Source organism: Canis lupus, chromosome 5 (assembly GCF_003254725.2).
Source record: "Canis lupus dingo isolate Sandy chromosome 5, ASM325472v2, whole genome shotgun sequence".
In the NCBI taxonomy this organism is placed as follows: Eukaryota; Metazoa; Chordata; class Mammalia; order Carnivora; family Canidae; genus Canis; species Canis lupus.
Window position 1 is genome coordinate 9,119,815 of NC_064247.1, and position 25,488 is coordinate 9,145,302.

The 25,488-nt window shown below is 54.2% G+C and overlaps 1 protein-coding gene across 20 annotated transcripts in view; it reads right to left on the reverse strand.

Moving 5' to 3' along the window:
- The window catches only part of PKNOX2 (PBX/knotted 1 homeobox 2), a 309,171-nt gene that overhangs the window by 61,132 nt on the left and 222,551 nt on the right, over positions 1–25,488 (reverse strand). For 14 of the 20 annotated variants that reach the window (XM_049109791.1, XM_049109793.1, XM_035715754.2 and 11 more), the window contains 2 exons: positions 15,916–16,024; positions 872–1,011 (listed from right to left, as the gene is read on the reverse strand). In XM_049109791.1, coding sequence (XP_048965748.1) covers positions 872–1,011; positions 15,916–16,002 — 227 coding nt within the window. In that variant the 5' untranslated portion in view covers positions 16,003–16,024. Of the gene's footprint in view, positions 1–871; positions 1,012–7,089; positions 7,403–15,915; positions 16,025–25,488 lie in introns of those variants that run through there. The other 6 variants (XM_025465056.3, XM_035715755.2, XM_049109797.1 and 3 more) reach the window with 3 other exon arrangements.

Genomic DNA, 25,488 nt, shown 5'->3' on the forward strand with positions numbered 1-25,488 from the left:
TCAATATTCAGTGCTGACTCGGGCAGCTGTTCTAGTGGTGTAGGCTCCCCACAGAAACGTAACAACTAAGATCCCTGCTGGAGCTTCATTCAGGGCTGCTCCTAGAGGGCTGCGTCTTCTCAACCCCATACACAGAACAGAGTGCTCCCGAGCCCATCTCACCCTCTGCAACATTCAGGGCCTGGCTCTGCTCTCAGCGAACTCCCCATCTGGAGGGAGGGTGCTGGAACCTACATGGCCACACACCACAGCGCTTGCTAAAAAATAAAGACAACCACGAACCAGATGTGGTCCAAGGACCAGCTGCATTAGATTCATCTGGAATGCTTTTTAAACATTCATATTCCTTTTCCTATAGCTTGACCTACTGATTCAGCATTTCTGTGCATGGAGCCCAGAACTATGCATTTTAATAAGCTCTTCCAATGATTTTTCAGGCATACTAAAGTTTGTGTGATACCAAGTCCTAGAGGGTACGGGCGGATGTCCAGTGGTCCAGCGGGCTTGTGGGAGTGAAGGCAACAAGGGGGGATGTGCAAGGAACGCATCCCGAGGTGGCCGTCAGCTGAGCTAAGGGTTTCAGACACCCACGAGGGCTCAATCCCCAGCCGGGATGAGGAAAGGATCCTTCTGGAAGATTCTTCCCCAGGTTCTGTTGCCCCTTACTAAACAATCCCATGAAGCTGGTGTCAACCCACAGCGGCCAGCTGAGGGATGTCCAGACTGATTTGAGAGGGAAGGCAGTGAGGAGAGCGGCTATTGGCCGTGGTCTTTATGAGCCCACCCGCTGGCCTGTGTGCTCATCTCTCAGGGCTGAGCTGGGCCGGAGGCTGCTGGGGGGGCTTCCGGACACAGCTCAAGTGTCTCCTACCTGTACACAGCTCGCTTGTCAGCCTCTAGCTGGGCCTGGGGGTCAATGGGGGCACTGGGCACAGGCGTGCTGGCAGCAGCCGAGGGGGCGGAGATGTGGACAGCCTGGGTCTTAGAGGGAGCCTGAGCAGTTGCTGTCATCTGCGGAGAGAAGAAGAAAGAGGAGGTGGCAGGTTAGTATGACCAGGATAGTGGGTTCCTGGCCGGAACTGGGAAGCCTACCTCGGCCTGTGGCGTGTGTGTGAACGGGAGAATGTGTGCCAGAGAACTGTGAACGTATAACAAGCATCCATTTGTTTATGTGCTCCAGTGAGAAGAAAGCATTCTTCATATGAGAACATTCTAGAGAATAATTTAGGGCCATACAAAACCAGGTGGGGTACCTGCCCTCTTCAAAGAAGAGATGATTCTTAATGTAAATGAAGGTGGTGACCTCTGCCCAGAAGCAGAAAAAACTAAAATGATGAGCCCTTTAAATTGTGCTTATGGGTCATTTGGGCTGTTCTGGGCAGTAATAAGTTGATTTGATGACTTCGAAGAGTAGGGGAAAAAAAACCCCAGCTGAATCAGGTCTCATTTGGGCAGAGGTTTATCCCATCTCACTCAAGCCAGAAGTAACTGAATGGTTTTGATAATGGAATGGGTCCCCAAATTTGGTTTACCTGAGTGGTAGGAGGTAAACAGGTTTTAGTGGCCATTGGATAGATTTCTTTTCTTAGCCATAACGAGTGCTTTGGGTAATTTTTGTCCTAAGTGATGTTTTTGAAGGTATCCCTATGTCCCCGATTTTGTGCCAGTCAGAGCAACTCATTTTAATGTTATATATCGGACTTTCTGAATAAAATTTTATTTAAAGAAATGATTAGATGGCTTAAATTTTTGGATGACCAGCATTACAGAATTTAATGCTTTTAAATATATTTTCTTTAGTCAAATGGATCCCTAAAATGTCACGAATGGTGACACGCCTCAACTCTTCTCCTCCACCAGCCTGGCCGCAGCACCAGTGGTGCTGGGCTTGATATACTTGACTACCTCCTACACACTAAAACCTTGTTTACACCTTCATCCACAGCATGCAACTGAGGCAGGTAGATGCCTACTTAGCCTTTGTTGAAAAAATGAATGAGAGAATGAATGAATGAATATACTTTGAAAGAATCAGATGTTTTACAGTTGGCATGTTCACCATATGACCTAGGTCCCTGCTTCCTGGAAGGAAAAGCATGGTCCTTCCATCAATACAAGCACATTATTGCTAATGCTGATACCCCCAAGACATTTATTTTTGCTGTGTCATTTACTCCATTTAGAGTTTTGCTCGGATGCCATGTCTTCAGTGTGAAATAGAGCCCCTCTGTCCCTTGCCGTCCTCTTACTCTGCTTTTTTTCATAGGCCTTTCTATGATCAGATACTACACATCCACTTGCGTAGCTATTTTCTCTCCCACTCCCAACTAAAATGTCAGCTCAAACAGGGCTTGATTAGAAGTTGTATTCGTATGGCCCAGAATAGTCTGGCACTAGTAGATGCTCAATAAATAAATGTCAGATGGTGGATGAAATCTTTCATTTCATATCTTTTTCATTTCATTTCATATCATATCTGCCTTACTACACTGAATCCCCATCATCTTTTGTTAGGAAGAAATATCCTTGTCACTGTTGACTGGACTGGGGGAACACTCCCAAACTCAGAGCATCATGGTGCCTTCAAGCTAGAAGATGATTGTTTGATTCCTACTGTTGCCTGTTATTAGCCTTTGACCTTGGGCAAGTCCCTTAACTTTCCTTAACTCCTGCTTTCTCATCAGTAAGCAAATGGATTCTTGCTTGGTTCTAAATTGGTCCTAAAACTCATTTTAGGCCCCATGGGTATTAAAGAGGTGCTGTAAGGAGGAAAGTAGAAACAAATGTTCCAATTTTCAAAACAAAGAAAGTGGAATCAGAAAAACTAAATACTGCTAATCTTCACGTTGATCTGGGCCAGTTTCTTTCATCCACTAATGCAAGTGGTCATCTTTTTTTTTTTTCAAATATTTCCCGAGTCGTTGGCAATACACTGGACACAGTGTGAAGTAGGCAGTGAGGTTATGGATGAATGCCTGCTCTCAGGTTGCTCAGTTTCTGGATTTCACAGGTTGCCACGCTGGCAGGTGAGGAAAACATGTAGACACGGATGGTGTAAGTGACCTCAGCAAGGTACCTCCCATGACACCCTTGTGGAAGACACGGAGAGCCACGACCAGTGGACAACCGCATGGATTAGGACTCTATAACGTAAAGGTGGCATTTAAATGACCCAGGTCAGCGTGAGGAAGGCTTCTAGGACAGTGCCACATGCTTTCTCCTTAGCCTTCTTCTTCTGCAGTATTTTTATCAGTGATTTAGAGGAGGAAGGGAAGCTGAAGAAATGCTTGGCAAATTTATAGGCGACATGAGACCAAGATCCAAAAGATCTTTACAGATTTTGGCCACAGGCTAAGTCTAATAAGATTAATTCTCATGTAATAAGTCAGAATTTAACACTTCTAACACTTGGGCCAAAAAAAAAAAAAAAAGAATCAATAATATAAGAGCAGAACAGGAGAGCCGTGGTTTAACAGCAGTGTTTTAGTTGACAGAAAGCTCAATACGTCCAAAGTGTAATGTGTCTGTCAAAAAAAAAAAAAAAAAAAAAAAGACAAGCAGCCTCACCTAATGCTATCTGAGGATGCACTAACAGAGGCACGACTCTCACAAAGCCTCTAGTCCCACTCTTCTCTGCTGAAACAGGTGTAGGAGAGTACGTTCAGAGAACTGATCAGGCTGGTGAAGGGATTATGCATTATGTCCTAGGAGGGGTATGTGAATCTGGAACATGTAAGAAAGATTCGAGGGATGGGGGAGATAAGACACAAGAGCCCCTCTGACTAGGTGAACAGGGACTGGATTATATTGGTTCTGCTCTGCAGGCCTCAAAGGGTCAAACTACAAGCAATGCATTCAATCTATACAACGTTGGAGACAGATTTGGGCTCAACCTAAATAATAAGTTTCCAAGCCTCTGAGTGTTTTGAGGCTGGAACGGGCTCCATCTGGGAGGCGGCGAGTTTCCAGTACAGCAGGGACTGAGCAGAGACTGATGGGCTGGGTCCCTGTGCAAGGGGATGGAGGCTCTAGCTGGGCGGCATCTGAAGTCCCAGCAGTGACAGGCTCAGACACCAGCGGGGTCCTCTAACAGTCACCACCTGCTGTGCGGTTGACAAGAGCCTGCAACTAGAGGCTGTAGAGTATGTAGGAGTGCTTTGGAAACTCTGGGATGCTCCCAAGATGGAGGGGTGGTTGTTGTCATTAAACACACGGTTTCCAGAATGTGCTTCATTTCTCAAGCAAGGCACGGCTATGGCTGCAGACATAGACCTCTTGTTTAGGGGTGAGACGTAGGGGAGGCTGGTATGCTCTGCCTTGGCCAGTAAGGCTGAATTTCCTCGTGTCCTTGAAGGAATCCACAAGGGACTTCCATGAAGATGGGCTTCTAGGAGAGAGAGGGATGAGGGGAGGTGCTCTTTCTCCTCTGACTTCCCTTTTCTAGCAGGACTGCTGGGTGACAGAGGAAAGCACAGAATAAGAATAAATCAAAAGCAGTCAATTGCCAGCATCCCAAGAGGCCCCAGCTGAAAGGCTGTTCCTGGAGCTCAGGGAAGGTGGGCGGGGGGTGGCAGGAGAGACCAGATCTGGTCTGAGCAGGAAAATGATTCAAATTTATTTAGCTCCTGGGGGCCAACTCAGCACACTCTGCATTTCCTCCAGGTTTGGAGAAGGAGTGTTTACCTCCAAATAGATTCCCCTTTCCTAGCCAGGGACTTCCATTTCCCCAAGTACTGAAGCTCTGAGGGAGAGGGCCCCCAGCAGCTGCCTCAGGGGCTGGGGGAGGAGGGCCACCTGTGGGGGTTCTGGGAGGAGGTTTCTGGGCAGCACCCCCAGAGCAGGAGCAGGGGAGAGGATCAGGGGCAAGGCATGGTCCTAAGTGACACAACGTGCTACAGCTCCCTTGTTCTGGCCTGCGAAAGCCAACTTTTAAATCTTCAGGACTTGGGCAGCCCAGGTGACTCAGCGGTTTGGCGCTGCCCCCAGCCCAGGGCCTGATCCTGGAGACCTGGGATCGAGTCCCACGTTGGGCTCCCTGCAAGGAGCCTGCTTCTTCCTCTGCCTATGTCTCTGCCTCTCTGTCTCTCATGAATAAATAAATAAAATCTTAAAAAAAAAAAATTTCAGGACTTTTGCAAGCTGATTGATCTCCCACAGGTGGCTTGAAAGTGGCCTGGTTGAGCATTTACACCAGGGGGATTGGCAAACGCCGCAAATCAGGGCCTCTTCCGAAGCGCCAAGCAGAGAACTGGTTGTCAGACATTTACCAGCACACCTAAATGTCAGGCATTCTTTCCAAGCAACTTTGTCCTTTTCTCCTCGGTCTGGCAGGTACAAAAACTAACTGTACACACTCCATGAGGCCACTTGGCATGTTCACAGCTGGTCCCAGAACCGGCCACTCCAGGCTCTGAACCTTCCTCTGAGGCCTCAGGGGAAGCTGGGGACAGGGTGTGCGGACGGCACTGCACAGACATGAGGACTGTCGCCTTACAACAAGGAGAACTGAGGCACAGGGAGGAGAGGCAAAGCTCAACAATGTCTCGAGAGTTTCCTGGAAGATCAGAAAAGGCTCAGAGAGTGGAAGGAGCAGGGAATCTGAGGCCCTGGGTCCGATGCTCCTTACCTATGAGCTGCATGTCTGGGGGCAAGTTTCCTGATCTCTTGGACTCTTGGTTTTCTTATCTATATAAAAGCCAGGGTGAATGTCTACTGCAGAGGCTGCAGGGAGTAATCAAGAGAACAGGGTGCTGACTGCTGGATGGGGAAGGGTGGCAGCACTCCCTGGAAGGAGACGGGGTGCTGTGAGAGCCGACACAGGGTTCTAGGGTTCCCACCTCCTCTTACTTTCAGGTCTTTTTTTGGGGCAAAGGTCCTAGGGCCTCCCCCCAACCCCATACCCCTTCCTCCCACGGAAGCTATAACCACCGGACTTCTCGCCATCATTCAGCTGGAACCAGCCCTGCTGGGAGCTTGGAGCTTGAGGGCCCTGCCCAGATTCTTGGTTTGAAACACGCTGGGATGAAAGTTCATGATCCCCACCCCCATCCTAAAGCGGAGTGGGAAGAGATGACGTTTGTAAGCCGTGTGTATAGGAAGGCAAAATCTGCCCGCAAATCTGCCAGCCTCTCTGACAGTCTGGTCTGACCGCGGAAAGGGGTAGGAGATGCTCCACAGTGTGATCTGAGAACTCACCTCACCTACCCACCCCCGCTGCCCTCACTGACCTTGGAATGCCCACCCACGCTTCCGTGTCTGCCAAGCACCACCCTCCCCCAACTGTAGGAGGAGAGTGGCACGCGATGTTCTCATGAGCTAGTAAAATACCTCGATGGTCTCAGGAGCTAGAAAAATACCTCCACAGGCCTCCAGGTTCAACAGTAAAGCCAGGCACTAAGTTAGCGCCGTCCCGTTTTACATGAGAAAATCGAAGCCCACAGAGGTGAAGAGACAGCTGGAGACCGCAGACAGTTTGTGTAAGGGTTGGGGTGAGAACCAAGGGCTTTTTTTTCTTTGAGGAGGCGAATGGGAAGGCCCCCCATGCCCACCCGCACCAAGTGACAAAGAGGGCAGAGAGGAAGGGAGCCAGATTCAGGTGGAAGGGTCACTTCTTGGCCATGCTGGGGTGACTTGGGGGGTGTCCACGCAGTTTCTTGTTTGCACTGCGGCCCAGCTTCCCCCATCCCCCGAGAGGCCTCCCACACACAAGTCATTCCTCAAACACGGCTCATGGGTCATGTGAGGAACAGTCCTGTGTGGGGGCGGGGGGGGGGGCAAGTAGGGAGGTGTGGGTAATTGAAGGTGGCCCGGTGCTGCCGGGTTCACTCCCCTCGGAGGCTGTGCAGGAGCCTGAGACCCAGAGCCTGACCACGCGGGGCTCCAGGCTTCCATCTCCACCTGCTGTCAGCCTCCGCCCAGGGCTCCTCTCTTGCTCCTGGGAGGTGGGAGCAGGTGGCTGGGGGATGAAGGATGGCAACAGAGTCCCTCTAGCACCCCACAGAGGTGCTTGGCAGGAGACTCTGGCCTCAGGTAGAACTGAATCCCACCTTTGCCACTCACTACGGGCCAGCCCTGGATCTGGAACTTTACCTTTCAGGGTCTCAGTTTCCCGATCTGTGAGATGGCGGCGATGCTTCCTGCCTCCCCAGCTCGTGAGGATTGCTGCTTCCTTCTGCGGATGCTGGCCAAGCAGCGGCAGCAGTCAGGCCCGTCTGCTCTGCGCTCCCTCGGCCCTGAGCATGCTCTTCAGCCGCATGTTCTTACTTGTCTCTCTCAATGACTAGCCTGTAGGCCCCTGGTGGGCAGGGGCTCGGTCTCTCCTGTTCACTACTGTAGCCTCCGTGTATCTATTGAAGGCAGGGTTGACTGGTGTGGAGGAGGTAGGCTTCCCATCCAAAAGATACCTTTTTGGCTGCAGGTTTACCCTCTTGACAGTGGATGCCTCAGGCCCAACAGAGAAGTCACAGTTCCTGACGGCATATGGTTTGGGAGTGGCAGGCATCCAGCCCAGGGCTGGAGATAATGGGACAGAGCATGATGTACTGGCATGAGCATTCACTCTGGACGTGACTCTGCCTGTGTGACTCGGGTGAGTTACTCAACCTTTCTGATCCAGGGCCCTCACCTATAGAACAGGGGCAACAATACCTACGGTGCAGGGTTGTTGGAATTAAATAAGATAATGCGTGCAAAGCAGCTGGTACGTAAGAGACAGCGTATGGTAGTTATCATCAATATGAGCCGCCGTCTGCAGCCCACACTCAGACTTGGTCTCTTTTGCTTCTGTTCCATGGGCTGCCTAAGGGGTCCCTCCCTGTGGAGGGAACCCACTGTCTTGTAAGCACCCAGGGGAGTGGGGCAGGCCTGGGCTCAGGCACAGGGAGAGGGGACCATGGTGTTCTGGGCAAGTGACTCAGTTTCTCCATCAGGTACAAATGGAGCCAACAATCTCTTTTCCGGGGATTACAGTGAAGCCATTACGTGAGAGTGAATTGCACACGGTGAATGCTCAGTAAACTTTGGTTTCTAAGCATTTTTATTATTCTTTTGTTGCTACTCTTCCCTCTGAATCCAAACTCCACTCCCTGTCCAGACCCTGCTCCAGAGGCGCCGGCACCCGCACTTCCCATGTCACACCCTCCGTCCCCACACGTGGCCTTGTTCTTTGTGACTCCTCTACCTAAGAACCTCTCAAAGAGTCCTTTCTTTCAATCTTGGACAACCCAGGTCTGTACCTTCTCAGCGTGACTCAGCAACGACAATCCTCCAAAGAGGACACCCCCTCTTCTGAGCCTCCCACCTGACCCGGGCAAGGTGGGAGCCGCCCATTCCCAGTGCCTGCCCTACCGGTGGTGTTCAGGGGAGCAGCAATGGGGGAGGCGGGGAGACCCGCACAGGCCTGGTCCACTAGGGGCCGCTGAGGCTCCAGCAGGGCTGGGCTGGGCTTGCCTGGGAGCTGGCACTGTCTGCAGTGCCAGGGCAAGCTGGCAGGGCGGGATCTGGTTCCCTCACTACCAGGAGAGAATCCAAGGACCTGGGAGGAGGTCAGGGCTCGAAGCTATTTGGTAAACATCAGGTTTGGCCTCAACAGGTGGGAGGCAGCAGGGGGCAAGGCCAAAAAATGAGGTTTTTGTGGGGAGGGCACAGCTCCCAGAGTGCTCCAGGCCCGGGCCTGCTCCCTGACCCTGGTCTCGCTCCGGTGCAGCGCCTTCCCCTTACGTTGTACCCTGCTCAGACCCTACCGTGTACGGTTGCCTGAACATGCCCGATGATTTACATCCTCATGCCTTTGCTCCCATAGCTGCCTCAGCAGGAGATGTCCACGTTTCCCCTGCCCTGCCTCCCTCCGAGCATGTGTAAACCTACCCCTCTTTCCAGACTCAGCTGGGCACCACGTCTCCCAAGAAGCCTTTCCCAGTGCTCCCTACCCCCGGACCTAGGTAGCCTGGACCCCAGCCTCATCTGTGTGTGCCTCTAACCTTAATGCCTCTCACACTTTGGGACCTTTAATTGTCTGTCTCCTGAGCGGACTGGTTTCCCAGCCCCTATTACCATGCCTGGCTCCCGGGAGGCTCCCGGTGTGGTTGTTGGATGACTGAATGACCGACCAAGCGAGCGGATGAGAGAGAGCTGTGTTGAAAGGTCCAGGGATCCAAAAAAGGGAGGGGCCGACAAGGAAGGGCTCCTCTAAATGACCCCCAGACCCCCCCCAGTCAGCACAGGGAGGGGAAGAACTGGCAGCAGATTTAGCTGGAAGCAGGCAGCCCAATTTAGCTCGAAGGGGCTCCTGGCACAGCAGGCCGAGGTCACCTACATTCTGATCCCGGGGCCAACTGGATAGAAGCAACCACAGAAAAATGACCTCGTGGTGTAAAACGAGCGGTCTTAGTTAATTAATTAGCTTTAAAAGGGTTTGTAGGCACTGGTTCTCACAATGAGGCTTGTAAAATGTTCACTGCTCCTGTCTGCACTTCTGGGGTGTTACTGACGTTCGGCTAACGGGCACGAGGCTGCGGGCTTAAATCTGAGTCTCGCTCCCCAGCTTTGGGCACTCTGGGCAACCGTCTGCCCTCCATCCTTTCTGTCCATCTCTGGAGAACCGCTCGCTTTTATAACTGTCCCAAGCCAGTGATTTCCAGTAGGCCCGTTAGTGGATATATCAGAGTCTCCGTGTGTGCCTGTGTGTACGCGCGTGTGTGCAAGGGGGTGTATTTACAGCTAGAAACATATTTGATATGCCTATCCTATTCCTAATAAAAAGCAGAGTAAATCAAATTCAGGGCAAACTTGACTACTAAAGATGTACAGAAGAGGCTGAGTAGAAAGTCAGTGTCATGGTCGTGGAGGAAAAGAGGCCGGGAGTGAGCACGCTGTGTTTCACGCTCACACTTACAACAATCCCGTGGGGCGGGGAGGGCACGCGTTATTCCCATTTCACTGACGCAGACACTAAGCCCCCAAGTGGACTCTAAGCTCGGCGAGGGCAGGAGCTACTCATTCTGTGTCTCTAGTACTGAGCACAGGGTTGGCGAGATCACAGGGAGCCTCGGGATTGATCGAATGGGTGCGTGGCTGGGAGAAGTGTACTGAGGTGACCGGCCTAGGATTCCTGAATTTCTGCCGTGTGGAGTCATTGCTCTCGCCTGGACCACAGATTCCAAGGCCACCAAGCACCCCTCGCTCGCCCATCCCCCGCCCTCTGGGCCATGTAGACACCCGAGCTCCTAGAAGATCACACAGGCAAGGAAGGCAAAGCAAGTTCAAGTGCTCCTCAGGCTCGCTGCGGACTTTGATCACCTGTTCCCTGATTTATTTTAAGCTTTGTGTACTTGGGCCATTAACTATTTTTGTAGCTGTTTGGGGCCCGTGCGCTGTTTGGAGGCAACCGGATAGGCAATAAAATCTCTGGGTTTTTGGTAAATTGCAGAATTCAGGTATAAGCTCATCGAACAAATAACCTAGACAAGGCCACTAGAGTATCTCTTCCCCAGCTTAAAAGTCAGGTTGCTAGTCCACCATCTCCTAAATGGGGGCGTGAGGGCCCCCGATCAGACTCATGGGTTGCATAATGAGGAAATGCAGGTCTTAAGTGAGCTGGAGTTCAGGGATATGTCCAGTTGAAAGACATGGGTGGCCCAAGCAGGCCGGGGACAGAGGTCACTGTGCACAAAGAGAAGAAAGGCCCGGCCAAAAAATAAGAAAGAAAGAGAAGAGTCCATTTTGATGAGTCAAAGCCAGGCAAGGCAGGTCACCCATACGGGTCCCTGGGGTGTTGCCCCCAGGGGCAGAGGGAGCCGTCAATCAGGCCACAGAAAAGGCTGAGGGGGACTTTCAAAGCTGCTGAATTAACTCTATGGCTGCAAAGCGAAAGGCAGGGGGCTCCAGCCTTTAAAGAGATGAGAGGAATGTAAAGTGTGAAAACATCTGAACTCACTCTGCCCGTCACAGCTGCATGGCCTGGCTGGGGGCCATTCACAGCCAGGGGGCCCCAGCCACCCCCTCTGCCTCCAGCTAATGAAACCAGCATGGGGATCCTAATGACTGATCAAAGCCCATCCAGCTTCCTCAGGATGTCTGCTCCCCTGGCCCTGCCCAGAGTGGGAATGGTGCTCTGATAGGGTGGGAAAGAAGGTACTGGGGGGTGGGGTCGGGGTGGGGGGTGGTCAAGAGAGGCGGGTCCAGCCTGGTCTGGCACAGCCTTAGCCTTCCTCTTGTAGGAGAGGTGAGACTACAACACTTTGACCCCAGATCTCCAGTTTTCTGGGTCCTGAGCACCAGTCTCCTTACTCTAGGGGCTCAGGAGGATGGAGGGGGGACAGAGGGACACAGCTTTTGCCAAAGGGTCCCAAGCAAATGCTTGACTTCCTTCTCAAGTGAGCTTCCCATACTGGTCCTGAACCAAGAGTTCTGACTTTGCCTGCCTTGCGGCCCTCTGGTCATGAATGAGGTTGCATCTTGGGTGAGTGACCAAAACGCACCCATCATCAAGTCAGCCACTTTCCGTGCCAATTTGCTCCTAAAGTGGTAACTGGGTGCCCATACTCACAGGGGAGCTGCGCCTGGTGGGACCGACTAGGGCCTGCCAGGATGTCTGCTTTCTGGTCAAATGCTCACGCAGCCCAACACGCCGGGGACATGCAGACAGAGGAATACTAAACATTGAATACATACACAAATAGACCAGATAAAATATTTGTCTTGCCTATAAGCCAAGGGCAAAGATATTTGTGGAACGGGAGGTATGTGTCTGTGTTTGAGGAGGAGTGGGGGGAGGTTGCTGATAGCAGGAGCTGGCGTGTGTGGGTAATAAGGTGAGGGAGCGGAAGCTCCTGCTTTCACTACTAGATCCCACTTCTTTCCTGAAATTGCCGGTGGAACTGCAGAGGGGAGAACTTGGCGTGGTCGTGACGTTGCGTCTGGAGTGTTACAGGAAGTGGAAGAACTTGAATGCCCTTCAGAGGTGAAGATGGAATACACGAAGGAAGGGTGTCCGCTCAGAAGGAGTGAGGGGGTGGCTGTGTCACCTCAAAAATTCTGGGAGGGGAGAGTCGCAGAGAACAGAGCTTTTAGAGTTCCATTAAGATGGGGGGCGAAGAGGTGGGGCAGTGGGAGGAGGGGGCCGGGAAAGTCCAGGTGACAGATGGCCAGGCTGCTGCCAGGATGCAGAAGAGGGAAAGGAGTGATACAGGAATTAACCGCATATAGTGAACGGGGTGTGGGGGGGAGACCACACACCTAGCTCATATCCAGGTCTCCCTGGAGACAATGTTTTCATTAAACAGTCATTGTAGAAATCCAGAGTCCCCAGGGACCTGGCCCCACCTCTCGGGCAGAAAGTGAGGATGGGGGACCCAGCTGGCCTGCACCGGAATCGAGGAACTGCGGCTAGACAGTAGAGGGCGCTGTGACTCCAACAGAAGTTAGCCAGAAGCCACCAGAAGGAGGAAGCAGGCCACAGGAAGGGTTCCAGTGGGTTGTTGGGTTTGCACTTTCTAAGTTTACGGTCTGCCTTTAGTGCACAATGAACGCAGAGCGACATCCTTACAAGTAATCACGGGCTTCTGCAGGATGGACTGAAACAGAACTGCGCGGCCAGGGGCTGCGTGGCCATCATACCACTTGGCTAGTGCCCAGACAGCGTGGGGCCAGAACCATTAATGCTCCTCTCCTGAAACGGGAAGAAAAAAAAGCCTCCCTCATTTTTAATAACTTTATTCCCCAAACTTCAAAAATGAAATTGCCAAGTTAAGAACTTGCCTTGGAAAAAAAAAATTTCTAATTTATTATAAAGAAGGTCCGGGGCTTGGGAATTTTTTTTTAATGCAGATTCCTAATTTTCCAAAGTGAGATTCTCCTGTGCATTTGAATAGATTATGCTCGGTATTGCTAGCCCTTAGCACAACGGGAACATTATTAAAACGATTGCACGGGTCTCAGAGGAAGGGCTCTGCTTCTCGCTTCCTTTTTCATTTTGGGGACTTCGAATCAGAGACTGTCCATTTTTGCCTGTGGAAGAAACTGGGTTTTCCGAGGAGGTGATATAGAGATGTGCTCAGCTGTCCAGGCCTTGAGGAAACAAGACCTAAAGGAATAGGAGGAAGTGGGGGATCCTTTCCAGAGGGCCCTGTATAAGAAGCGACTCCCCTGGGTGCTGACCCATGTTCCTATTAGGCCTGGCTTTCCTGAGGACACTGAGTGTTAGAGAGCAGCTGGTTCTCTAGGATAATGAGCATTATGAGGGCAATGGAGCAGGGCTTCCCCTGAGAAGCTCAGCCTCTTGAAAGCATAAAGGGAAGAAGGCAGGAGGACGCAAGCAAGTTCCCCAGAAGATGCACACAGAAGACATTCCTACGTGGGAGCCAGTCCACCTCAAAGTCTAGCTCTCTCTGGAGAGAACGGCCTTTCCCTATGAGTCAGAGGTCTTTGTTCTGGAGATCTCCCTCACCTCCTCCATCCTGCTCATTCCATCTCTGCCCTAACCCCCCATCCTGATCAGTTTCTTCGGGACCCGGGTGGGCCCAGGGAAGGTCCATGGCAATCTAGCCATAGCCTCCTGACCTAGCCAAGGCCACAAGAACCCCAGACTTTGGCTTGGTCACTTTACCCTGGGCACTGACTTCCTGCCAGACCCTCGGGTTACAAATAGATGTGTGGTTTCTGCGGGGCAAAGTACTCCTTGGTGTTTTAAGTGTACTTTCCCTGGTGAAGCATGGTGGCTCCTCGGAGAGGAGGGCCTTGGGACAGTCCCTGCCCAGGGCTTCTACTCCGAGGCCCTCGATGAGGAACTTGAGCCTCCCTTCGTCCCCCAGAAGGCTCGAGCAGCTCAGTGGTGGCTTCCGGGGGGCTGAGTGCCCGAGGGCTGTGGCCACACCTCCATCCCCTCCCTCAGCAGCTGGGATGTATTAGTTCCCAGCTGTATGCTGAGAATTAAATTAGGCTCCTGTACTTAACTACACCCGGCTCAGCATTCTTGGACAACAGAGGCCTTGCTGCAGCCCTCCCGTTAATCCCCACCAAACCCAGACTTCTCCCAGCTGCCCCGGCAGGCAAAACAAGGCTTGGGGTGGGCGGGTGGACGGCAGCAGCCACCAGCTGTGCCAGTCCAATGCTCTTTGGCCTTTTGGCCCTGCCCTCGTCTGTCCTTGAGCCTTGGGTACCAGGCCTTTGCACTCACCACCTGCTAAGTACGGGAAGTGAACCCATGTCAGGTCCCCACTTCTACTGTTGAGCTAGGAGAGCAGGATCCAGCTACAAGAGAAACGGAACCGGCGTGCCTGCCTCTTTATTGGTACCCCCGGGGTCCCCAACACTGCCCGAGCAGACGAGAGGATGAAGTCTGTATCTACTGATGGAGGAGGAAGCTCGTCCCCCCTTGCAGCCCCAAGAGTCCTAGGTCTCCACAGTCTGGGCCTCCTGCACCGCAGGGAAAGGTCCCGATGTAGGGTCGCACCCCCAAAAGCTTTCGCATTGAGGAGCCATGTAAATGCTGCAGTCACTCGTGGAAAGCTACTGACGGGGCAGAGGGTTTGCCGCATAGGAGGCTGGCTGTGGAGAGCCCACAAGGAGCACGGAGTGGACATGCTGGGGCCGGTGTGGGGACAAAAGGACGTGCGCTTGAAGGTTGGGGAATGACACGTGCTTTTGAGTTTTCAAGGGGAGAGAGTCAGTGGTGGTCCACATGCCAGGCATTCGGTAAAGTGGGGATTTCTGGGGGTGGTGTTGTGGGGGAAAGGGATGGATGGAATGGCCACTACACGCTCACACCGGGCTGGGGCTGTCAGGATCCCAGGACCTAACGTGAGCAAGAGCCTGCCCGCTCTGTGTCTGCACATTCATGCCCCCCTCACAGCATAGACCCTCCACGTGCTCCCTGAGAACGGCTGAGTGTGAACCACTACGGAGAAGGGAGGCCTGGCAGGGACGGCTGCAGGTCCCCGGCCCACGGCAGGCCCTCACTGCACGTTTGCTGAGTGAATGAATGTCCTAGCTGGCTGCAGTGCACATTCTAGATACTCAGTCAACCCTGATAATACAGACTTGAGAGATCGGGGTAGAGAAAATAGGAGAGGGTGATGGAAAGGGTCGGAGAATGCAGGCTTCTGGGACAGCACAGCCACACAGCTAACTCAGAGTCTCCAGAGAACCGGGTGTGGAGAAAGGTGCACATTGGGTGGGTGGGGAGGCACGGGTCCCAAGTGATGGGTCTGAAAGACTGGGGGAGCCCAACCCACAAAAGCAGGCCTCTAAAAGGAGGAGAGAAGACAGCAGGAAGACGGGGCGCAGATGCCACCTTCTCCAGAGGTGCAGCCAGGATGGAGTCTCTGGAGAACTCGGGGAGGGCACTGCTGTGTCCGAGCTAAGGGATGGAAACTGGGAACCAGGCGTTGGGGGGAGAAGTATTGGACGACCTACAGATACCATCCTGGCCTTTTTTCTAGCAAGAAGCCAATAGGATCCTGAGCAGAAGGGCGATTCCAGGAACAGGCAGGTAGGGAAGGACAGGACAGAGGGGCTCCTGTGACCAGTGAGTGGGGGCATCTGGTGCAAAGGAACCTCTCATTAAGAAGTTTCCCCAGATACTCACAAGCAGACTCGATTTACCTGCACCTGGATCTCCCTGAGGGAGGGGCTGGGTGCATTGGTCGGACACCTGCTCTGAGGGGGAAGCAGGGCAGGGGTGGGGGCAGGACTGGGACTGGGGGCTCCAGACCATGGTCCCAGAAGTTGGTGACAGATAAGCTCAAGTAGGATCTGAACCGGGTTTTACAAATGCAGCAATCCCTCCAGGGGTCTGTGTGGGGCGGCCCTCCAGAGGTGGGGGGGAGCCCAGGGTACAGCAGAGGCAGGCCTGGCTCTGACCCGCCCCCGGGGAAGGCCGCCGCGCCCCCTTCCCGTCACCTGGTCAGTCACACTCACCTGCGGGCTGTCCTGGTAGGGTGGGGGAGGGACATTCTGCGTGGCCATCATCGTCAGAGCGGGGGCTGGGGAGGCATGTTGCATCATGGGGTTGATTCACATCGAGGATCTGTGGCAGGAGAAAGGGGGCCGCACCGTTAATAGGCTGTGCGCAGGGGGCCCTGGGGACCGGCCGGCTTGACATTTCTCAGGCTGGGCCACCTAGACTGACGGGACACAGCAAGCGCTGGAGGCCCTTCAGGGGAGCAAATGAGAGCTAAGGGGGGAGGCCTGGGTGGGGAGGGGCTGGCTGAGCTATTTTGACTTGAAAGAAACGATATTCAAATCACATGTGAAACAACCTGTCCACCCACAGCCATGGTTTGTTCAGCATCACCAGGGGCCTGGTCTGGGAGGGGGGAAGGGGTAGGGGGCTCGGCCGGTGGCAGCTCAGGGCATTGGCGGCATTCGGGGATCCCACAAGACAGAAGAGTGCTGGCCCCTTCCCAGGCTTCTGGAACGGCCACCTGAGCTCTGGGAGGGGGGCTCAAAAACCCCTGTCCCTGCAGGAGGCATCAGGCCCTTCCACTTCCAAGGCCCAGCCCCCTGCACTGGGGTCTGGTCTGGGGGGGGGGGCGCAGCCCAACCCCTCCCAGGTGTGCTAGCCACACCCCCTAGTGGCAAGTGGAGTGCCCCGGGCTGAGGGGTGGAGTTGGCACCTGGGCACCTGGGGGGACCAGTGGGTCTTCAGGGAACCTCCAGGCTGGGGTGAGCCTCCCGTCACTTGGCGAGTTTTTCTAGGTGTGTGCTGGAGACTCTGGGCATAGGGATGTAAGTCAGCCTCCTTAGCCTTCGTTCAGTACAGAGGCACAGGCACCTGGGGCCAGAAGGGCAGAGCCAAGTCCACCCCCTCCTACAGAGGGGACGAGGCCAAGAGGAAGGATGTGTGCAGGGTGGAGGTGGGGATGGGGGATGCTGCTAGTGAAGCCGGGGTCAGTCCTCGGTGTCCTCCACTGCGCTGCCCCCTGACCCATCACCAGTAAGCCAGCTGCCCCTCCTGAGCCTCAAGCTTTCTTCTTGACCTGGAACGTGGTGCTGTAAGTGGAGACCGCTGGCAATACCCCCCAAGGAAACAGAATGCCCAGAAAGCTGTTGAGCTACACTAGATGCCCTGAAATATTTAGAGCTGGAAACCACAGGCTAGTTGCCTGACCCAGGGCTGTCCGTTGTGGGGCCTGGAAACTCTTAAGAACCTCAGTGGGGCTAGGGACCTGGGTGGAGGGTGCTGATGAGCCAGGTGTGCGCACAGACTCAGGCCCTCCCTCCCCTCTCCCTGAGGGCCCGGTGGGGCTCCACCCGCTCCCACCATGCCCTCCCACCCCTTTCCTAGGGTCTTCTGAAATGTTCTGCAGGAATTCTGTGGTAATCCCCGGGTGTTTGGAGCTGCCCAAGGGAAGGGGCTGGTCTCCAGAGCCCTGAGGGTTGTGTGTGTGTATGTGTGTGAGAGAGAGAGAGAAAGAGGGAGAGAGAGAGAGAGAGGGAATGCGGGTGTTGTTTGGTTATTTTTCAGGAAGAAGAGGAAGTAGAAAGCCTGGCCTGATCTCTGTCTCTGAGGCACGACTATGTTCTGACCTTCAGTGCCCAAGCAAAGACACGGGACATGTAGGTGTCCATTCAAGGACTATTTATTGGGTGTCAACTACATGCAAAGAACTGAGCTAGGAGGTGGGAAAGGGTACACGAAGGAGGCAAGATCCTCTTTCCAAGGAGTGTTATCAATCGGGAAGGTGATGGCCCGGCAGGCAAGAAGAAAGCGAAATGAAGGTTCCAGAAGGGACCGGGTAGGGAGAGAGGGCTTTTGCTGTGACTGCAGGGCATTCCCCTTGGCCTCACTCCCACCTACACCTCGCCTACCCCGGCCTTACTTCAGAGGAGGGGCCACCGGGATGTGTTGGCAACAGAAACACTCAGGGTGTCCCCACCTCACGCACACCTGAGGCACCCAGATCCATGCTTTCTTTCTGCAAAGAGTGTCGGGAGGGAGCCCTTGGGGGAGCTGGTCACTTCAGGCGAGAGAACCAACCTGCTTTCGTGGCTGGGTGTTTGGGTGGCGGTAAACATCCAAGGAAGGGTGGAAAGGGTTCCCGAGGACAAAAGAGCATAGAGGCTCCTTGAGATGTCGGAAGAAACTTCCAGAATTAAGACGTTTGAGATACTAAAATGGGTGCGGAGTCTCTTTTGGACCTGGGGCGGGGGTGCGGGGAGAGGGAAGGAAATCGGGCTACTTCAGGGGTGTGTTAGGCTCAGGCTTTCCTGGGACTGCGGCAGATGAGGGGACACTGGTTGGGGCCTCAGGACCGGCCCTGGGGACCTGTTCCTTGGAGCTCCAGGCTTGGATGCTCCTTGGCCAGGAGAGCGCTGCGGGGCGTAGTGCCAGCGGCGTCCAGCAGAGGGCCTGGAGGGCCTTCTCTCCCCTCCCGGGGCCACCGGGTTCCCCTTAACCTCTGCGCTGGGCCTGGGGGTAACCCCATCCCACGGGTGAGAAAGGCAGAGCAGAGGACGCCCTCGGAGGAGGGCCGGGGCCACCAGATTGGGGCATTCTTTTGTTGGCTGTGCAAGGAATGGGAGGTGGGGTCACTTTAGAGTTGCTGTCCCTAGAAATACTTGCGATGGCAGGAGGGCTACGCGGTCTGGAGGCAAGGAGAGGCACGTTGCAGCCAGAAGCAAACACCCACCCGCCTGGGCTAAGAGGAGATTTTTTTGTCTCTGGCCTGTCAGGCTCGAGCAGGGGTCAGACCCGCCTCGCCAGAGGACACAAGAACAATTTTCTGAGGACCCAGATGGCCTTTGCCCCTCCCGTCCCCCTCTCCGGGGTCACCGCAGGCCACTAGGCCACTAACCCATTGCCCTCTGGGGGCTTCTCCTGCCGGAGAACAGGAGGACTTTTCATCGTTGGTTCTCTGCTCACTCAGGCACAGAAGGTTCTGGTGGGGAGACGCGGGGGGAGACCCCACACCCATCTCTGGAAGCTTGCTCTTCGCTTCACACTACTCCGCAGGCCCAGGCACCCGGGTCCTTGGGAACACCCCCCCCCCCCCCAGCTGGCTGGCCTGGGGGTACGTGGAACCACCCTGGAGAGGAAGGCGGGGATCCAGCTTCTCTTGTCTGAAACTGGGCCCAGTGAGACTCCAGAGCTGCGTGGGGGGAGCTCCCCGCACAATCACGGGGTGCCCGGGGCCTCTTTGGGAGCACGGAGCGGAGGAGCAGGCCTGGGCTCTGGAAACCCAGCCCGGGGCTTCCAGCATGTGTCAGCGGCTCCTGTGCGGAGGCCCCAGGGCTGTTACCAGACACCAGGGCACTCAAGGGGGCACGGCCAAGAGACTGCGGATGGAGGACACACGAGGAATGATTTACCGCAGGGAAACCTTCCCAGGGAAGAGAGGCTCAGGTCAAAAGGTTGTTCTTAATGCTGAAAACCTTTACTATATGACAGCTAGGAGCGGGGGAGTGGGGGTGGGGGTGGGGGGGACCCTAAGGCAACATTCAACCCGACAATGATACCCAAGAAGTAATCTGTGTCCCTGATATTATCAAAAGGAGTCCAGGCTGCCATTTCACAGAGCTCAGGACCCAGGAAGGCCGTGTTGCACGGACTGGGGGTGGGTGAGGGGGCGTAAAAAGACACCCCGTTGTAGGAAGTAGGAATGGGCAGCTCAAGAGCACCGCCTCCCTCTCTCCTCAACTCTTGCGCCCCTCAGCCCTGCAAGGTGAGGCCCTGGGTCTGAAGCCCAAACTCCAGTGTGTTGACAAACAGGCTTAGAAAAAAAAAATAGCAAGCTCGTTAGGAAGGAGCTCATTAGGACTTGTTGACATGAAACCCATTAGACCAATTAACATTCCATTAACGGCCTGGGGCACCAAGGGGTTAATGCTGCCCGGCAGTAATTGGGCTGGGGTGCTGGGGTTGGGGGCTCAGGGCCTCCAGGATGAGAAACAAAGTCTAATTGGGAACTCTCTGGCCAGCTGGCCCGACAGCATTTGTTCTTGCCCTCTGACCCTAGCTGAGACTACACCGCATCCGGCACCCACTTTGGGAGGGGGGGACGGGACCAGCTCTCCTTTGGCCCCTCACAGCCGCGCCTCAGTGCCCCAGACAGGAGACTGGGGGGATGGCGGGCACAGGCCAAGGCGTGGATGGCTTTTCCACCCTGTTGGACTCTGAGAGTCCTGTTTTCTTCGTCCATCCCTGCCCCCACCCCCTTCTGCTCCAGTGTCTCTCTTAGGGCCCAGGCTGGAAAGTCTCCTGGACTCTCCCAGTTATAGGTGTGCCATCGAAGCTTCCAAAAGCTCTTTGGAGAAGCGAGGATCCTGGAGGCCCCAGAACCTGATTCGGCTGAGGAGTGTTGTAGTTTAGGCACAGGGGTGGGGAGAGGGAGCACTGGGTCTCCCTTCCTTTCTCCCTTCCCCAGAAAGGAAGCTACAACACACTGCAGAGGGCCCCCTAGAAGCCCTTGTCTCCCGTCCTCTGACCCCCACGAGCAATATTTTCATGATTTTCCTCCCCGGGGTACACGTAGAGGCTGTGGAAGTCCCATCCCCTGCATGGGCCTCAATTTCCTCTTTTGTAAATGCCCTTGATTGAAGCCTTGTGCTGAGGGTTGAAAAGTCTGGATTCCTCATCTAGCCCTGCCACTTCTCGGTGGCCGGGACAAGCCACGTTCCCCTCCTGGACTGCCACCACGAGGGATTTCACCGGAATATTCTGCGGGTCTTTGCCCAGGGCTGGCCCGCCACGTGAGCTTCGTCGAATGGAATGGAAATAGTTGGACTGGAGCTTCATTTCAAAGGCCAGCCAGCTGGCGGGTCTTCTCTTCCTCACTTCCCATTTGGGAGTAAGGGAGGGAGGCCAGAGAGCCAGGAGCCCTCCCCAGCGCACCCAGGTGGTTGGTTACCAGCCCACCCCCAACCCCAGGCTGGGGGGGCCTCCCCGCAGCTGCCCAGGCCTGGGTTCTGACGTCTAGACAGGTTTGCAGGAGGCTGAAATAACAGAGTGAACTCAGCAGGAAGGGCCAGAAGGCTGCGTTAGTAACCTGGCTGGCTGCAGCTTCTCCCCCAGGAGCCGCGCCTCACCCAGGGCACAATCCGTCTATTTTCCTTTCAGCCTAGAGCCTCCTCCAAAAGGATGGTCTGGGGCCCGGCTCCCTTCCCAGAGGCGGCCTGTAGGTGGCGCCTCGGAGCCCCGCTTTAATTGCATTATATAATATAACCTGTTTACTAAATCATGTAATTCAGTCGCCTTAGGATTTACAGCTTCGGATGTGTATAGAGAATTGGACTTTGAGTCAAATTTAAAAACAAATAAAAATGAGAGGCAGCTGTTGCTGATAGTGTGATATTCATCTTTTGGAAACAAATTCACCCCACTGCTATAAATTATGCCTGGAAAAAAAGTGTTGTTGGTGGGAAGGAGTTGGCTAGGTCTCCTGTGCTGGCAACTCAGAGCGATGAATCTTGAAATAACGGTGTCAACCTGTCACCGATTTCATGTGACTCTGTGGATTTATCTAAAGAAACGCAGGGGTGCGCGCGCGGGCTCGCACGCACACACACACACACACACACACACCCCAGATTTCCTCGCAAAACACGGGAAGGGCTAGGAATCTCGAGCTTTAGAGGAAAGACAGTGGTCACTGTGCAGGGTGTACGGGGTCAGCGCTGGGTGGTGACGGGGTGGGACCAGTGCAGGGATGGTGGAGAGCACAGAGGTGAGGATGTACCTCCGGGCTGGGACGCTGTAAAATGTGACAAGGTCTGGTTGAAATATTTGCAAGCGATGGAAAAGTGAAGGGTCCTTGGGGAGCGGAGGGGAAGGGGCCAGCCCCCCAGGAGCCCACCAAACACTGGACCAGGTGCTCTAGGAATTGGGTGGCATGGCTCAGGGGCCCGAGGATTCAGACGACAGGAATGCCGTGGCCTAGGGGATGCTGCTTTGACCCATCTCTCTGACCTTGGGTGCTGGGGGCAAATGGAAGACCTCTAGTTTGATAAGAGCAGGCTCAGAGTGGGGTGGGGAGCCAGGCAGGTAACTATGTCACTGAAGGAAGCACAGGTGGAAGGGGACCCAAGCAGGCTTTGCACTCAGGATCAGACCCCTGCTCACTCCTGTGCTGAGGGCTGGCTGGTAAAGGTCCAAAGTTAGCCACGGCTCCACCATTACCCAGGTCCCCGGGGACACTGCACCTGGCACAGAGCCCAAGTCATTGCAGAATGCCCCAGCCCTTCCCTGCTGCTCCTGTGGTTCCTGCTTGGACCTCTCAATAGGTCTCTACTGACTTCAGCAAAGATAGCAGGCAACTCAGACTCCCTGGCCACCCACAGCCCTCTGAACTAATTGTGATTTGCCACCTTTCTGAGAAGCCTACTTGGGTGTTGGTGCCAGGTCATGCCCTATTATTATGGTGCTGGTCTCCAGGGAACAGAGTGGAGACGGAGCAGAAGCCAGCGTGAGCTTTAACTGGGATTGCTGTCTTCTGACTCCCTGAGAGACATGAAAACAGCTTTTTTGTCCCCACCCTTCTCTCCTCCTTCAGCCCTTAACCTGCCACGCGGGGCAAATGGTCTTTGGAAGGTGTGAGAGCCTTCTGTGAGGTCAGAGAAGCCAGAGACCCTCCTGCTCCTCATACCAGGATTATAGTCTCCTCCAAATGGCCACGGTCCTCCTTCCAAGGGCCTCTACTCCTCTCCTTTCCCCACCCCCAAAGCCATTTTTCGGTGTGGTCTTTATCTGGAATCCCAGTATGTCTCCCATGTGTATGGCTGGGTCAACAGATCGTCTATGCACTCACTGACCCCAGTCTAGAGACCCCGTTCTGGGAAGCGAGGGTGGTTATCATCCACCCTGGACCCCTCTGTGCACACAGTTTAGGCAGGGGATGCTCAGTGGTTACAGAAGGCAGAGGACTGGACTCCGTCCTGGCTGTGAGTGGGCCTGCTGGCAGTCACGGACCCACATCACCCCCTGAGCAGATTTCCCAGAGAGGAGCCCCCCTCTTGCTTCCTGCCATGCTTCTCTGATCATCAGGGTTCTGAGAACTTCAGCGCCCAGACTTTGGGCACATCAGGGCTGCTGCTTTGCCCCTTGACGCTCCTAGTTTAGCTATTTTGCAATTTGGCTTCAAGCATGTGGACCAGGGTCAGAGTTGGGAGAGGAACTCATGCTCTGCACCATCCCTCATTCCTGCCTGCCTCTACTTCCCCACACCAGGGCCAGAAAGTGACAGAGCAGTCACTCGCCTCCCTGCCTAGCCTGTCACACCTTTCCCAGCTTCAAAAAGCTGCTGATATATTTTACAAACTGAAACAGCAATTTAATTCCCCCTGATAGCAGCAATTGTCCATTAGATCTTCCTACCGAGGAGCTTTAACAATAATTCCTTTCATCCGACTGCTTGCTTCTTCTTGATCTGAGAATCAATCCCATAAATAGCAGGCAAGAGTTTTCACATTACTCTCCCCCTCCAGCTTTTAGCATTTTGATGAAGATTCTCATCTCCTCTTAAAGCACTTCACAACTTGGCAATTTTTCCCCCTTTGGTTCCTTTAAACAAAATAAAACAAAAAAACAGAAAGTGGTGGGGGGAGCGTGCTACTTCTCAGGGTAAGTGCGGCCCTTGCATGTGTCTCATAGGTAAGTGCCTTGCACCTTTGCCTGAGCAGAGGCAGGGGGTTGGCAGCAATGACCTCCAATGGCCACCTCCTGACAGCTCAAAGTGGGTGCTACTCTGCCCCAGAGGGGCACCATGATAGGTTCCTCACCACCCACAGTTGGGTCCGGCTTTTGTCGGTGATGCCCGACTCAGAGTATTTTTCCCTTTCCAGAAAGTCTGTCCCCTTGGTGCCACATCTCAGGAGTGGAGGCCGGGAGGCCGTGCTGCTGCCCTGGGGTGGGGTCCTCTCCCTGGACCTGTGGCCAAGGTCCCACCCAGCACTCGGGCAACTCTTGAACCTAGAGCTGGGAGTCTGCTCTCTCTCATTGCCAGCCCCAAATAGCACAGGCAGGAGAGGTGGGGAGGAACAGGGAAAGGAGGGAGCTAGAGACCTTTCATTCAATTGTTTCTCTTTTCTTTTAAATCTGCAGGCAGTCCCAGCGATCAGGGGCAGAGGAGAACCGTCTAGTTCTTCCGAGGGTACCGTGAGGGCGGTGAGGGTGGATTGCCAGGGCACCTGGGAGCCCCAGCCGCTCCCTCAAGACAGCATCACGTGCTCTCTTGTCTGCACACACACACACACACAGAGAAACAAATCTAAAAATGAACCCAGGGACCGAAATCCCCCTCGACAAACCTGATTCCCAGGTTTATTATTATTTGTCAAGAGCTGACGGCAGCCGCTGCTCGGGAACGGAGCTGAGAAAACAACACGGGCTAGGCCCCTGAGGCTCACAACTCAGCAGAGACAGAGGAACAGCTCGGATGCTGGGGAGCCCAGATGGAAGGAGGGCTTCTGTTCTGGAAGGAGCCAGGCAGCCACCTCCCTGCTGCCCTGTCTGCCTCCCTCCCTTTCAGAAATCATTGTCTTCTCTGAGGCGGGCACTCCCGGGGAGCTGGGAAGAGGAAGGAAAGCAGGGGTGGGCAGGGAGGGGGCTGGATCCACAGGACTGGGTGGGCAGCAGAGGGGAAGGGACCACAGAGATAAGGGACCCTGTCTCCTATCCCGTCTGTCCCTTGTGATGCTCTCAGATTCTCCTGGAACCAGGGGATCCTGAGAGGGTCAGCCAAGCCCCTTTTCACCTGTACGACCACACCAAGTCCTCTGGCTGGATGATGCCTGGTTCTCTAAAATTGTCTCCAGAAAAAAATGGTCAGGAGTCACGGTTGTTGAAGCAAGTGGCTCTCTGGGCTGAGTTTATCATGGAAAAGCCACTCATCCTGGTACATCCTCACCCAGCTAATGGGTGTCCTTCCTCCCGAGGCCTTTGCAGTGGCCCAGGCAAGCTTGTGAGGAACTGGCAGAGTCAGGCCCCAAGGTCAGTTCAGCGAGCCTTGGTCCTCATGGCTGTTTGGAGGCAGGGACACTGGCTCTGTGTTCCTCACCTGTTGGGAAAGGGAGCCCCAAGGAAAGGAGGATGGTGGCTGCCACGTGTGAAAAAGTGATGCCGGGCAGCAGTCCCACTCGTGGGACTCAAGGCCCAGCTGAACAGACATGCCCCCCATCACCTTAGGAAAGTTTTCCTCCCTGCTTTTTGCTGTGCTTCTCCTCTGCCATCTAAGTCCCTGTAGGGGACACCACTCTGGTGTCCTTTCCTTCATCCACATTTTGCTCAAAACTCTACTCTTCCATGAAGCAGAGTAGAGCATGGAAGCTTGAAAGATCACTACCCGAGTTTCTATGTTACAAGACGTCTGCTTTCCATCCACGCGTCCCGTCTTGCCCATTGAACCCTGTGCCCCCCGGCACACAAGGATCATGGCTTTTCCTTGGGTTTCCTTTCTAGGGGGCAGAAATCCTGGGCCACATGATTTCACAAGCTCTATATCCTTACAGGGCGTGAATTTATACACAGTTACAGTTTAATTTCTTGGGCTTACTGTT